Genomic DNA, 15,810 nt, shown 5'->3' on the forward strand with positions numbered 1-15,810 from the left:
GAGCCCGGGTAGGCTCCAGTGTTGGGTGGCCTCAGGCCAAACAACCAACAGGGAGGGAACCCAGCCCCACCCATCCGCAGACAAGTGGACTAAAATTTTACTGAGCTCTGCCCACCAGAGCAACACCCAGCTCTACCCACCACCGGTCCCTCCCAACAAAAAACTTGCACAAGCCTCTTAGATAGCCTCATCCACCAGAGGGCAGACAGCAGAAGCAAGAAGCCTTACAATCCTGCAGCCTGTGGAACAAAAACCACATTCACAGAAAGATAGACAAGATGAAAAGGCAGAGGGCTATGTACCAGATGAAGGAACAAGATAAAACCCCAGAAAAACAACTAAATGAAGTGGAGACAGGCAACCTTCCAGAAAAAGAATTCAGAATAATGACAGTGAAGATGATCCAGGACCTCAGAAAAAGAATGGAGGCAAAGATTGAGAAGATGCAAGAAATGTTTAACAAAGACCTAGAAGCATTAAAGAACAAACAAATAGAGATGAACAATACAATAACTGAAATGAAAACTACACTAGAAGGAATCAATAGCAGAATAACTGAGGCAGAAGAATGGATAAGTGACCTGGAAGACAGAATTGTGGAATTCACTGCTGCAGAACAGAATAAAGAAAAAGAATGCAAAGAAATGAAGACAGCCTAAGAGACCTCTTAAACACAACAACATTCGCATTTTAGGGGTCCCAGAAGAAGAGAGAGAGAAAGGACCCGAGAAATATTTGAAGAGATTATAGTCAAAAACTTGCCTGACATGGAAAAGGAAATAGCCACCCAAGTCCAGGAAACACAGAGAGTCCCATACAGGAAAATGCAAGGAGAAACACTCCGAGACACATAGTAATCAAATTGGCAAAAATTAAAGACAAAGAAAAATTACTGAAAGCAGCAAGGGAAAAACGACAAATAACATAGAAGGGAACTCCCATAACGTTAACAGCTGATTTCTCAGCAGAAACTCTACAAGTCAGAAGGGAGTGGCATGATATACTTAAAAGTGATGAAAGGGAAGAAACTACAACCAAGATTACTCTACCAGGCAAGGATCTCATTCAGATTCGATGGAGAAATCAAAGCTTTACAGGCAAGCAAAAGCTAAGAGATTTCAGCACCACCAAACCAGCTCCACAACAAATGCTAAAGGAACTTCTCTAAGTGGGAAACACAAGAGAAGAAAAGGACCTACAAAAACTAACCCCAAACAATTAAGAAAATGGTAATAGGAACATACATATCGATAAGTACCTTAAATGTGAATAGATTAAATGCTCCAACCAAAAGACACAGGCTTGCTGAATGGATACAAAAACAAGACCCATATATATGCTGCCTACAAGAGACCCACTTCAGACCTAGGGACATATACAGACTGAAAATGAGGGGATGGAAAAAGATATTTCATGCAAATGGAAATCAAAAGAAAGCTGGAGTAGAAATTCTCATAGCAGATAAAATAGACTTTAAAATAAAGAATGTCACGAGACAAGGAAGGACACTACATAATGATCGAGAGACCAATCCAAAAAGAAGATATAACAATTATAAATATATATGCACCCAACATAGGAGCACCTCAATACATAAGGCAACTGCTAACAGCTATAAAAGAGGAAATCGACAGTAACACAATAATGGTGGGGGACTTTAACACCTCACTTACACCAATGGACAGATCATCCAAACAGAAAATTAACAAGGAAACACAAGCTTTAAATGACACAATAAGACCAGATAGATTTAACTGATGTTTATAGGACATTCCATCCAAAACCAGCAGATTACACTTTCTTCTAAAGTGCACATGGAACATTCTCCAGGATAGATCACATCTTGGGTCACAAATCAAGCCTCAGTAAATTTAACAGAATTGAAATCCTATCAAGCATCTTTTCTGACAACAATGCTATGAGATTAGAGATCAATTACAGGGAAAAAAATGTAAAAAACACAAACACATGAAGGCTAAACAATACATTACTAAATAACCAAGAGATAACAGAAGAAATCAAAGAGGAAATCAAAAAATACCTAGAGACAAATGACAGTGAAAACATGACAATCCAAAACCTATGGGATGCAGCAAAAGCAGTTCTAAGAGGGAAGTTTATAGCAATACAAGCCTACCTCAAGAAACAACAAATATCTCAAATAAACAATTTAACCTTACACCTAAGGGAACTAGAGAAAGAAGAACAAACAAAACCCAAAGTTAGCAGAAGGAAAGAAATCATAAAGATCAGAGCAGAAATAAATGAAATAGAAACAGAGAAAACAATAGCAAACATCAATAAAACTAATAAAAGCTGGTTCTTTGAGAAGATAAACAAAATTGATAAACCATTAGCCATACTCATCAAGAACACGAGAGATAGGACTCAAATCAATAAAATGAGAAATGAAAAAGGAGAAGTTACAACAGGCACCACAGAAATGCAAAGCATCCTAAGAGATTACTACAAGCAACTATATGCCAATAAAATGGACAACCTGGAAGAAACAGACAAATTCTTAGAAAGGTATAACCTTCCGAGACTGAACCAGGAAGAAATAGAAAATATGAACAGACCAATCACAAGTAATGAAATTGAAACGGTCATTAATAATCTTCCAACAAACAAAAGTCCAGGACCAGATGGCTTCACAGGTGAATTCTATCAAACATTTAAGAAGACCTAACACCCGTCCTTCTCAAACTCTTCCAATAAGTTACAGAAGAAGGAACACTCCCAAACTCATTCTATGAGGCTACCATTACCCTGACACCAAAACCAGACAAAGATATTACAAAAAAAGAAAATTACAGGCCAGTATCACTCATGAATATAGATGCAAAAATCCTCAACAAAATACTAGGAAACAGAATCCAACAGCACATTAAAAGGATCGTACACCATGATCAAGTGTGATTTATCCCAGGGATGCAAGAATTCTTCAATATATGCAAATTAATCAATGTGATATACCATAATAACAAAGTGAAGAATAAAAACCATATGATCATCTCAATAGATGCAGAAAAAGTTTTTGACAAAATTCAACACCCATTTATGATAAAAACTCTCCAGAAAGTGGGCATAGAGGAAACTTACCTCAACATAATAAAGGCCATATATGACAAACCCATAGGAAACATCATTCTCAATGGTGAGAAACTGAAAGCCTTTACTCTAAGATCAGGAACAAGACAAGGACATCCACTCTCACCACTATTATTCAACATAGTTTTGTAAGTCCTAGCCATGGCAATCAGAGAAAAAAAAGAAATAAAAGGAATACAAATTGGAAAAGAAGAAGTAAAACTGTCACTGTTTGCAGATGACATGATACTATACATAGAGAATCCTAAAGATGCCACCAGAAAATTACTAGAGCTAATCAATGAATTTGGTAAAGTTGCAGGATACAAAATTAATGCACAGAAATCTCTTCCATTCCTATACACTAATGATGAAAAATATGAAAGAGAAATTAAGGAAACACTCCCATTTACTATTGCAACAAAACGAATAAAATACCTAGGAATAAACCTACCTAGGGAGACAAAAAACCTGTATGCAGAAAACTATAAGACACTGATGAAAGAAATTAAAGATGATACTAACAGATGGAGAGATATACCATGTTCTTGGATTGGAAGAATCAACATTGTGAAAATGACTATACTACCCAAAGCAATCTACAGATTCAATGCAATCCCTATCAAATTACCAATGGCATTTTTTATGGAACTAAAACAAAATATCTTAAAATTTGTATGGAGACACAAAAGTCCCCGAATAGCCAAAGTAGTCGTGAGGGGAAAAAACGGAGCTGGAGGAATCAGGCTCCCTGACTTCAGACTCTACTACAAAGCTACAGTAATTAAGACTGGCACAAAAACAGAAACATAGATCTATGGAACAAGATAGAAAGCCCAGAGATAAACCCACGCACCTATGGTCAACTAATCTATGACAAAGGAGGCAAGGATACACAATGGAGAAAAGACAGTCTCTTCAATAAGTGGTGCTGGGAAAACTGGACAGCTACATGTGAAAGAATGAAATTAGAACGCTCCCTAACACCATACACAAATAAAACACAAAATGGATTAGAGACCTAAATGTAAGACCAGACACTATAAATACTCTTAGAGGAAAACACAGGAAGAACACTCTCTGACATAAATCAGAGCAAGATCTTTTTTGATCCACCTCCTAGGGTAATGGAAATAAAAACAAAAATGAACAAATGGGACCTAATGAAACTAAAAAGCTTTTGCAAAGCAAAGGAAACTACAAACAAGATGAAATGACAACCCTCTGAATGGGAGAAAATATTTGCAAACGAATCAATGGACAAAGGATTAATCTCCAAAATATATAAACAGCTCATGCAGCTCAATATTAAAATAACAAACAACCCAGTCGAAAAATGGGCAGAAGACCTAAGTAGACATTTCTCCAAAGAAGACATACAGATGGCCAAGAAGCACATGAAAAGATGCTCAACATCACTAATTATTAGAGAAACGCAAATCTAAACTACAATGAGGTATCACCTCACACCAGTTAGAATGGGCATCATCAGAAAATCTATAAACAACAAATGCTGGAGAGGGTGTGGAGAAATGGGAACCCTCTTGCACTGTTGGTGGGAATGTAAATTGATAGAGCCACTATGGAGAACAGTATGGAGGTTCCTTAAAAAACTACAAATAGAACTACCATATGACCCAGCAATCCCACTACTGGGCATATACCCAGAGAAAACCGCAATTCAAAAAGACACATGCACCCCAATGTTCATTGCAGCACTATTTACAATAGCCAGGTCATGGAAGTAACCTAAATGCCCATCGACAGACAAATGGATAAAGAAGATGTGGTACATATATACAGTGGAATATTACTCAGCCATAAAAAGGAACGAAATTGGGTCATTTGTAGGGACCTGGATGAACCTAGAGACTGTCACACAGAGTGAAGTAAGTCAGAAAGAGAAAAACAAATATCGTATATTAACGCATATATGTGGAACCTAGAAAAATGGTACAGATGAACCGGTGTGCAGGGCAGAAACTGAGACACAGATGTAGAGAACAAACGTATGGACACCAAGGGGGGAAAGCGGTGCAGGGGTGGGGGTGGTAGTGTGATGAATTGGGCGATTGGGATTGACATGTGTATACTGATGTGTATAAAATTGGAGAATCTGCTGTATAAAAAAATAAAATAAAATTCAAAAAAAAAAAAGAATTATACAACACACAGTTATTTACCAGTGACGGCAACAACAAGGGAAACCATGGAGCAGGAATTTAAATAAAATTACAGGTTTGACACATCAAACCCTGTGGGAAGCCTGAGCCCCAAGAACTAAAGTTTATTGGCATGGTTTCTTGCAGAAATCATGCTTACAGATACGATCCAGACCTCTTAGCAGTGAGAGTATTTCTGTTTCTATGCCTCATAGGCTCTGTATGGTGGCCCAAAAGAGCTGAGCTCAGCTGCCTATAATAACAACTGACACATAAAGTTGCTCATTACTTCCAAACTTGGGTTTCAGATTGGAAATCTCCATAGAAAAAGCAAACTGCTTTAATTTTCTAGGCCTCAAAATATTCCACTTGATATCCACTTGATAAATAAGGTCTGTGGCCTTTTGGGCACCAGCTTTGGAATCAAAATGAAACAAAAGTTTCTCTAAACTCAATAACTTGTTCATACAGGTCTCTCCACAGGAGACTGTTGTGTTTATCTGAAGTCCCTCTGTACGATTACTTTAACGGATTTAATCTACTATCAGAGACAACCTGGGGCCCAACCTCATCGTACATCATGTGCTACTCTCCAAAAGAAATCTGCTGATCAGTACCCAGATTCTTGGACTGTGGGCAGGAAATAAACTTTGCTCTAAAATTTGGTCCTTCCTGGTTTAGGAAATAGGGGCTAGAGTATAAGATATAGTAAAAAAATAACAGAAAAATAATTAAATGGCCTAAGAAGCTTCATAATAACCAATGAGGTAAGCATGCATCTTCCTCATAGCATCCATTTACAAGCATAATTTAAAATTTTATAAATTTTTTATATAATAAAAATTTATAAAGAGTAAAACAAAAAATGCTAACCATTATCTGACTAGCAATTAATAATCTTTTTGCTGGTGGAGGGTCTTGCTTCAGTGTTGATGGCTGCTGACTGATTAGGCTGGTGGCTGCTGGAGGCTGGAGTGGATACGGCCATTTCCTAAAATAAGACAACAACGAAGTTTGGTGTATTGACTGACTCTTCCTTTCATTGTTTCTCTGTAGCATGCAATACTGTTTGATAGCATTTTACCCACAGTAGAACTTCTTTCAAAATTGGAGCCAATCCTCTCAAATCTTGCTGCTGCTTTATCAACTAAATTTGTGTAATATGCTAAATCCTTTGTTATAATTTCAACAATCTGCTAGCATCTTCACCGGGACTAGATTCCATCTCAAGAAACCACTTTCTTTGCTCATCCATAAGAAGCAATTCTTTATCCATTAAAGTTTCATCATGAAATTGCAGCAATTCAGTCACATCTTCCAGCTCCACTTATAATTCTAGTTCTCTTGCTATTTCCACCACATCTGCAGTTACTTCCTCCAAAGTCATGACTTCCTTCAAAGTCATCCATGAGGGTTGGACTCAACTTCTTCTAAATTCCTGTTAATGTTGCTATTTTGACCTCTTCCCATAAATCACAAATGTTCTAGTGGCATCTAGAATGGTGAATCCTTTCCAGAAGGTTTTCAGCTCACTTTGCTCAGATCCATCAGAGGAATCACTATCTATGGCAGCTAGAGCCTTACAAAATGTGTTTCTTAAATAATAAGACTTGAAAGTCAAATTTACTCCAGATCTGCGGGCTGCAGGATGGATGTTGTGTTAGCAGGCATGAAAACATTAATATCATTATACATCTCTATCAGAGCTCTTGGGTGGCTAGCTGCATTGTCAGTGCACAGTAATATTTTGAAAGGAATCTTTTTTTTCGTTTTTTTTTTCCTGAGCAGTAGGTAGCAACAGTGGGCTTAAAATATTCACTAAACCATGTTGTAAACGGATGTGCCGTCACCCAGGCTTTGCTGTTCCGTTTATAGAGCACAGGCAGAGTAGACTGAGCGTAATTCTGAAGGTGTGTAGGATTTTCAGTATGGTAAATGAACACTGGCTTCAACTTTAAGTCACCAGCTGCATTAGCCCTTAAGCAGAGTCATTCAGTCCTTTGAAGCTGTGAAGCCAGGCACTGACTTCTCTTCTCTAGCTATGAAAGGCCTAGGTGGAATTTTCTTCCAATATAAGGCTGTTTCTTCTACATTGAAAATCTGTTGTTTAGTGAAGTCACATTCATTAATTACCTTAGCTAGATCTTCTGGATAACCTGCTGCAGCTCATACATCAGCACTTGCTGCTTTTACTTTGCAGTTTTATGATATGGAGATGGCTTATTTCCTTAAACCTCCTTAAACCAAACTCTGCTAGCTTCAAACTTTTCTTCTGCAGCTTCCTCATCCCTCTCAGCCTTTACTGAATTGGAAAGAGTTAGGACCTTGCTCTGGATTAGGTTTTGGCTTTAAGGAAAGTTGTGGCTGGCTTGATCTTCTATCCAAACCACTAAAATTTTCTCCATATCAGCAATAAGGCTGTTTCACTTTCTTATCATTCACGTGTTCACTGGAGTAGCACTTTTAATTTCCTTTAAGAACTTTTCCTTTGCATTCACAACTTGGCTACCCGGATGAGGCCTAACTCTCATTCTATCTTGGCTTCAATATGCCTTCCTCATTAAGCTTAATCATTTCTAGCTTTTGATTTAAAGTGAGATGTGCAACTCTCCCCTTCACTTGATGACTTAGAGGCCATGGTACGGTTATTCACTGGCCTATTTCAATATTGTTGTGTCTCAGGGAATAGGGAGGTCTGAGGAGAGGGAGAGAACCAGGGGACCAGCCAATCAGTAGAGCAGTCAGAAGACACAGAACATTTATCAATTAAGTTTGATGTCTTATATGGGCGACGTCGTTCATGATGCCCCAAAACAACTGCAACAGTAACATCAAAGACCACTGACCACATATCAACAAAAGAAATAATAATTTTAAAAGTTTGAAATACTGTGAGAATTACCAAAATGAAATACAGAGATGCAAAGTGAGCAAATGCTCTTGGGAAAACGGCGCCAACAAACAAGCTCCATGCACAGTTGTCACAAAACTTCAATTTGTGAAAAACACAAATTGTATCTGTGAACTGCAATAAAGCAAAGTACAATAAAATGAGGTACACCTATATCAATTTTTTTCCACCGAAATTTATCCAAGGCTTATTTATTTATTTGTTTAAAATAGATCACTGTGGAGTCGAGGCCACTGAACTCTTTCTCCTGAATTACTACAGTAACCTGCTAATTAAAATTAACTTTTCCTTCATCCACCATTGTCCTTTCCAATTTTTCCCCACTCAACATTTAGTGATCTTTCTAATATACAGATCTGATTATATGAACCCCAGATTAAAACCTTTCAGTGCCTTTGCAAAGCACTGAGTATAAAAGCCAAATCTGCCCTATATGATCTGATCCCTATCGAACTCTCCAGCCTCCTTTTATACCACTGTGCCCCTTACTCGCTACACTCTAGCTATATTGGACTTGTCTCACTTCCTCAAACTCACAATGCTAGTGTAATTTAGATGGGCCACCTCCATGCTCTCACAGTACCACGTACATACCTTTATTATAACATTTATTGTATTGTATTCACTGGTTTGTCTGTCTTGCTTCACTAGGATGTAACCTCCTCAGATGGCAGAGAGACCAAACTTTATTATCTTATCTTTGCACTCCTAGTTTCTAGCAGTACCTGACTCAATAAATGTTTGCTGAGGGACTGACTGAACAAATAAAGGAAAATAGAGATGACAGGTGGAAGAGGAACTAGGCTAGGAAAAGATAATATTTGTTTTCAAATATATTAAGTTTGAGGTGGTACCTGTTTAGTGGAAGGGAAATGGGCAGGACTTAATAAAGAGATTGGGTCCGCAAATAATGATTTTATCCAATGACAGGACTAGTAACTGTTCTTAGAGGATTTAATAAGGTCTTTTTTTTTTTTAATGGTTGGAATGATGAGAACAGGGTTTTGAAATGCAACTTAAACTAAATCTAAATTTTAAAAAGGCATGTGATTCTACGAGTTACAGAATGAAAAATGAAAAAATAATTTATAATTCAAACATTCTTAACTTATGTAAAATAATTTGATTATGTTATCATTCAGAGCATTATTAAACAAATTTGTATTATTACTTTACATTACCAGGGCCAAAAAAGGTAACTCTATTGGCTCCCTATCAAATTCAAGATATCAGATCACAAGAAACTGATTCTTACCACATTTAATACACTTAAAATTTCATCAAATTTTCTCTGCGTAACTAAGAGTCTGCCCATTAGGCACTGAGTTAATCTGAAAGTGTACAGGTGTTATTTTTATTACTGCTGTGCTTTTTGTTAATATTCTATGATTTTTAAGACTGACTTCTTAACCTTTACAATATATAAAATGAATATTTAAAACTGAAACTTGATCTTTTTTCTTGGTCATTAAATAAATTACTTTATTTTTGACCAAAAAATTACTGCCTCCCCCAAATAATCTTTACTCTCTGCCAAGATTTAATATAGTGGCTGTTAATAATTGTGAAACTTGGTCTTATGAAGATACCCCAATGCCACCATAACCACACACCACCACCACACTTTCTTTTTCTTGAGACTATCTCATGGGTAAGCCTGTGGCGTACGTGCACGTACACACTTTAATTTCAATGTCCTCTGGGCTGGAGACAAGAAGGCACAGTAGAAGGATTTAAGCTCACCTCCTCTCACGAAAACACCAAAATCACAACTAACTGCTGAATGATCATCAACAAAAAGGACTCAGACCTACCAAAAGTGATATTCTACACCCCAAAACAAAGAAGAAGCCACAACGAGATAGTAGGAGGGGCACTTTCACAATATGATCAAATTCCATACCCACTGGGTGGGCGACCCACAAACTGGAAAATAATTATATTGCAGAGGTCCTCCCACAGGGTGAGAGTTCCAAGTCCCATGTCAGGCTCCCCAGCCTGGGAGTCTGATATCGCAAGGAGGAGCCCCCAGAGCATTTGGCTTTGAAGGCCAGTGGGGCTTGAGTGCAGGAGCTCCACAGGTCTGAGGAAACAGAGACTCCACTCTTGGAGGATGTACACAAGTTTTCACATGCACTGGGACCCAGGGCAAAACAGTGACTCCATAGAAACCTGGGCCAGACCTACCTGCGGGTTATGGAGGGTCTCCTGTGGAGGCAGGGGTCAGCTGCGGCTCACTGTGGAGTCAAGGACACTGGTGGTGGACGCTCCAGGGAACACTCATCAGCGTGAGCTCTCCTGGAGGTCGCCATTTTGGCACCGAGACCCGGCCCCACCAACAGTCTGCAGGCTCCAGTGCTGGGACGCCTCAGTCCAAACAACCAATGGGGTGGGAACAGCTCCACCCATCAGCAGACAGCCTGCTTAAAGTTGTCCTGAGCAAACAGCCACCTAGAAACACACCCCTTGACACGACCCTGCACACCAGAGGGACAAGATGCAGCTCCACCCACCAGTGGGCAGGCACCAGCCCCTCCCACCAGGAAGCCTGCACAAACCCCTGGACCAACTTCACCCACCAGGGGGCAGACACTAGAACCAAGAAGAACTACAATCCTAAAGCCTGAGGGAAGGAGACCACAAACAGAGGAAGTTAAACAAAATGAGATGGCAGAGAAATAGGTCACAGATGAAGGAAGAAGATAAAACCACAGAAGAAAAACTAAGTGAAGCAGAGATAGGCAATCTACCTGAAAAAGAATTCAGAAGTAATGATAGTAAACATGATCCAAGATCTCAGGAAATGAATGGTGCACAGACTGAGGATACAAGAAATGTTTAATAAAGAGCTAAAAGCTTTAAAGAGCAAATAGAAATGAACAATACAATAACTGAAGTGAAAAATATGCTAGAAGGAATCAATAGCAGAATAAATGAGGCAGAAGACCGAATAAGTAAGCTGGAAGACAGACTGGTAGAAATCACTGCTGCCGAACGGAACAAAAGAAAAAGAATGAAAAGAAATAAAGACAATCTCAGACACCTCTGGGACAACATTAAATGCATCAACATTTGCATCATAGGGGTCCCAAAAGGAGAAGAGAGAGAGAAAGGGACTGAGAAAATATCTGAAGAGATAATAGCTGAGAACTTCTCTAACATGGAAAAGGAAACACTCACTCAAGTCCAGGAATCACAGAGTCCCATACAGGATTAACTCAAGGAAGAACACACTGAGACACCTATTAATCAAATTGACAATAATTAAAGACAAAGAAAAAAATTTTTAAATCTTTTAAAATATTAAAAGATAAGGGAAAAAGCAACAAATAACATACAAGGGAATCCCCATACGGTTATCAGCTGATTTTTCAGCAGAAATTCTTCAGGCCAGAAGGGGAGTGGCATGATATACTTAAGATACATATGTTCAGATTTGACAGAGAAATCAAAAGCTTTACAGACAAGCAAAAGTTAAGGGAATTCAGCGCCACTAGATCAGCTTTGCAACGAATGCTAAAGGAACTTCTGTATACAGAAAAGAAAAGGCCACAACTAGAAACAAGAAAACTAACAAATGGGAAAGGCAAACATAGAATAAAGGTAGGAAATCATCCACACACAAATATGACATCAAAACCAGCAATCGTGAGAAGAGGACAGTACAAATTCAGGATATTGGAAATACATTTGAAACTAAGAGACCAGAAACTTAAAACAATCTTGTATATATACATAGATTGCTATATCAAAACCTCATGGTAATCTCAATGTCCTTCTGAATGCCATTCTGGTTAAGATTTTAAAAAGTTTGCCAGTATTAATTTTTTTTACTATATAAATATATTATCTATACCATAAATATTTTTTAAGTAGTATCAGCCATTAATATATCCACAGGTAATTAGAAAAAATGTGGAAAAGCTCTTCACATTTCTGGAATTGAGAATTTGTACTAAAAGGTCAGGCTGTACTAAAAGATCAAGTTTACAATGTGCATAATACCAAACCAAACTCCTATTTATTATAATCATCCAAAATTAACTTTATATCTTACACTGTATTTATGTATTTATGTATTTATGTATACATATATATGTATTTACAGTTGTCCCTTGAACAACACAGGTTTGACCTATGCAAATCCACTTATACACAGATTTTTTCAATAAATACATACGATAGTACTACACTATCTGCAGTTGGTTGAATCTACAGATGTGGAACCACAAATATGGAGGGCTGACTGCAAAGTTACAGGTGGATTTTCGACTGCCCTGGGGCAGGGGACCAGTGTCCCTAACCCCCCTGTAGTTCAAGGGTCAACTGTAGTTGATTTTCAAGTTCAAGAATTAGAAAGCAGCTGTGCCAAAAAAGAAAAAAAATTTTTTAATGGTTTTCAGATGTTTGGTTATGGTAAAAACACATAAAATAAAATTTACCATTTTAACTACTTTTAAGTTTACAGTTTAGTAGTGTTAAGTATATTCATATTGTTGTGCAATAGATCTCCAGAACTTTTTCATCTTGCAAAACTGAAACTTCATACCTGCTGAACAACTCATTTTCCTCTCCCCCTACTTTGTTTCCTTAGATATCTTGTATAAATGCAATCATACATTATTTGTCTTTTTTGTGATTGGCTTATTTCACTTAGCATAGTGTCCTCAAGGTGCATCCATGTTGTAGCATGTGACAGGATTTCCTTCCTTTTTAAGGCTGAACAGTATTCCATTGTATGTTTATATATCACATTTCATTTTTGCTTTCATCCATCAATAGACATTTGGGGTGCTTCTACCTCTTGGCTACTGTGAATAATGCTGCTATGAATATGAGCGTGCAAATATCTCTCTGATAGGGAAGTTTTTCAAATAAATTTTATCCAATGACTATTCACTATCCAGGAATAGTGAGTGCTTCAAACTAAATGTCTGCAATTGTGTTACTGATAAGCAGTTGGAAGAAAAAAGTGTCAAACGCCAACATGTGACAATGGAAAGGAATAAAGACTAAAACTTCAGTTAAATGTAGCATATTTCTACTCATAGATGGACAATGACTATTCACCTTACATAGCAAAATGCAGCCTCCTTACCAGTAATTATTATACCGTCATCTTTATGAGCTTCATCCATTTCTTCAACATGGACTTCTGAGTTCACATCAATCTCTTTCCCTGATAACTGTAAATAAGCTTGAAGAGAAGATGCAACCTTGACAAGAACAGATCCTGTGACAAATTTAAAGGAGAGCTTATTAATGCAAAGAAATAAAAAGTACTAGAGCCTATTATAAAAAATGATTGAACAGGTAGCATTGCTCCTGATACACTGTCTTTACTCATCAGCTTATTTTATTTAAATAGCTGTACCTTTTCCTTACTCCCAGGTATTCCCAAGGCATTCACAGTATCTTCTGTCAAGAATATGAGTCATTAGGACATCATGAACTACTATTTCTCTTTTTGCCAATAGCCCTTGTCAGCTCATCCAATACCAGAAAAGTGAAGAGTTTAATACACATGCAGCTTATAGAGAGAATTTACCATTAATTGAGCATTTACTAAGAGCCAAACACCTTCGTTATATTATCTTTTAATTTCTCTCTCAACTTTATGAGGTATTATTATAATTCCGATTTTACAGATAAGAACTTGCTCAAGTTTCCACTACAGCTACTGCTGGAATCAAGATCCATTTCAATGACAACAAACCTATGCTCTTAACCATTGTCGTGTTTCATACACTGCTACCTCATTGTATTACAGGACTTGTAACCTCACTGATCATTATAATACAACCAGAACCCTGAGCTCTTGTGCTTTCAGTGGTACCTTGTTTGGTTGGGGGTGTGGAGAGGGCAATAACAAAAATTTAAAATGGAAATATTTAAATTTCAACTGACTAACATTTCTTTTTAATGGATTACAGACTTTTTGGGTACCCGAAGCAAGACACTCAACTTTATTTCAGCTACAACCTTACAATAATTCAACTTCTAAAGGATGAAATAAGAAAAAGTACTCTGTTAGGAAGGAATCATTTTTCAAAACAATTATGTGGTTTGCAGTGCAAACTCACCAGTACACTCCTGTTTCAAGAGTTTTTCTTTCTCTATTTCTCATATATCAAATAAATAAGAGAGGCCTTTCCCATAAAACAGTAACCCCAACTCTGTGGACAAAGATGGTCAGGATGACATCCATTGTGAATGTTGTAAAGATTCCTTTTAGAAGGCATTTATTTATGGGTCTTTGTGTGCTTTCTAGTTTGGTTAACATCAGCTGAAGTTTCAGTAAATAATTCCACATCTTCTCAGCCTTTCTAATGGGAGCTGGAAATCTGGGGTTAAGAATGATGAAGTTTCATATTTACTACTCAAAAAGGGGGGAACAAAGCACATAAATACAATTGGTTTATCTTATTTAAAAAATAAATTGCTTTTCAGGGTTTAAATGTAAACTACTAACAGGAGTTGCCCATAAAAACAGATATGAGAGCTTTAGGAAAATACAAAACAAAAACAAACCTGGAAAATGTCAGGAGGAATAGAAGATACATGTTTTTTCTACCAAACATACTTTAAAAAGTAGAAAATAACAGATTTTAAAAACTTTTTCTAGGACATTACCTCTACATACATCAAATGTGATAATTTTATGAACATCTTTCTTTTCTGTTCTTAAATAAGGGATCTTAAATCTGTCAGAGTTTTTTTTTTTTTTTTTTTTTTTTTGCGGTACGCAGGCCCCTCGCTGCTGGGGCCCCTCCCGCCGCAGAGCACAGGCTCCGGACGCGCAGGCCCAGCGGCCATGGCCCACGGGCCCAGCCGCTCCGCGGCACGCGGGATCCTCCCGGACCGGGGCACGAACCCGTGTCCCCTGCACCGGCAGGCGGACTCTCAACCACTGCGCCACCAGGGAAGCCCTGTCAGAGTTTTAAAAATGTTAAGCAATGCAGATAGTTCTATCCCCATCTCTCTCCACTTCCTTAAAAAGCAAAAACTATCACTATTAAAACTCCATTCCTATTTATGAATGAAGAATTCTCATGACTTGAAAGCTTTCCCAAATGTCCCATCTCTAAGACTATCTTCTTTAGAAAGGAGAGCTCCTGTATGTCTTCAACCTCTTTTCACTTCAAAAACTGCTTCATGGTTATTGACATCAATACCATTTTTAAAAAATTAAAAAGGAACTAATACTAACAACAGCATCATTAATTGAAGGGATACTATATATTAAGATTAGTGGCTTTATCAAGGACAATTTTTAAGTGGAAAAGTCAGTACTCAGATGCAGTTCTGACTCTCAAGCCATAACACAGCCTTTCTGAATGAATGAATAAGGTCACTATGTTAAGTTTCATAGGAAGAGAGGAAACAAGCATCGTGACATTCTTTTTCACTTGGCAAAATGGCCATAGGAGCTGAAAGGACAGCCTAAGAGACTCAAGTAGCTGGCTCTTAAACCCCACAGCAAGACAGTGGCAGAGTTGGAAAGGATTCCAGATGTCTTTACTATTAAGCAGTAGAATCCTGAATAACTTTCCATCACTCCAGAAAGTTACTGTTCCCAAGTGTAGTGAGAATTAGAGACCTGAATTAAGACAGAAATCTTTGTTTCCAGTTATCTTTAAGCTCCTG

General features: G+C 37.7%; 1 protein-coding gene across 2 annotated transcripts in view; it reads right to left on the reverse strand.

Annotated features, from left to right (window-relative positions):
- FAM185A (family with sequence similarity 185 member A) overlaps window positions 1-15,810 on the reverse strand; it is a 74,679-nt gene that overhangs the window by 7,748 nt on the left and 51,121 nt on the right. For both annotated transcript variants that reach the window (XM_082846927.1, XM_082846926.1), the window contains one exon: window positions 13,262-13,396. In XM_082846927.1, coding sequence (XP_082703053.1) covers window positions 13,262-13,396 — 135 coding nt within the window. The remainder of the gene's footprint in view (window positions 1-13,261; window positions 13,397-15,810) is intronic.

Source organism: Leucopleurus acutus, assembly GCF_964270905.1.
Source record: "Leucopleurus acutus genome assembly, chromosome: 9".
Taxonomy (NCBI): Eukaryota; Metazoa; Chordata; class Mammalia; order Artiodactyla; family Delphinidae; genus Leucopleurus; species Leucopleurus acutus.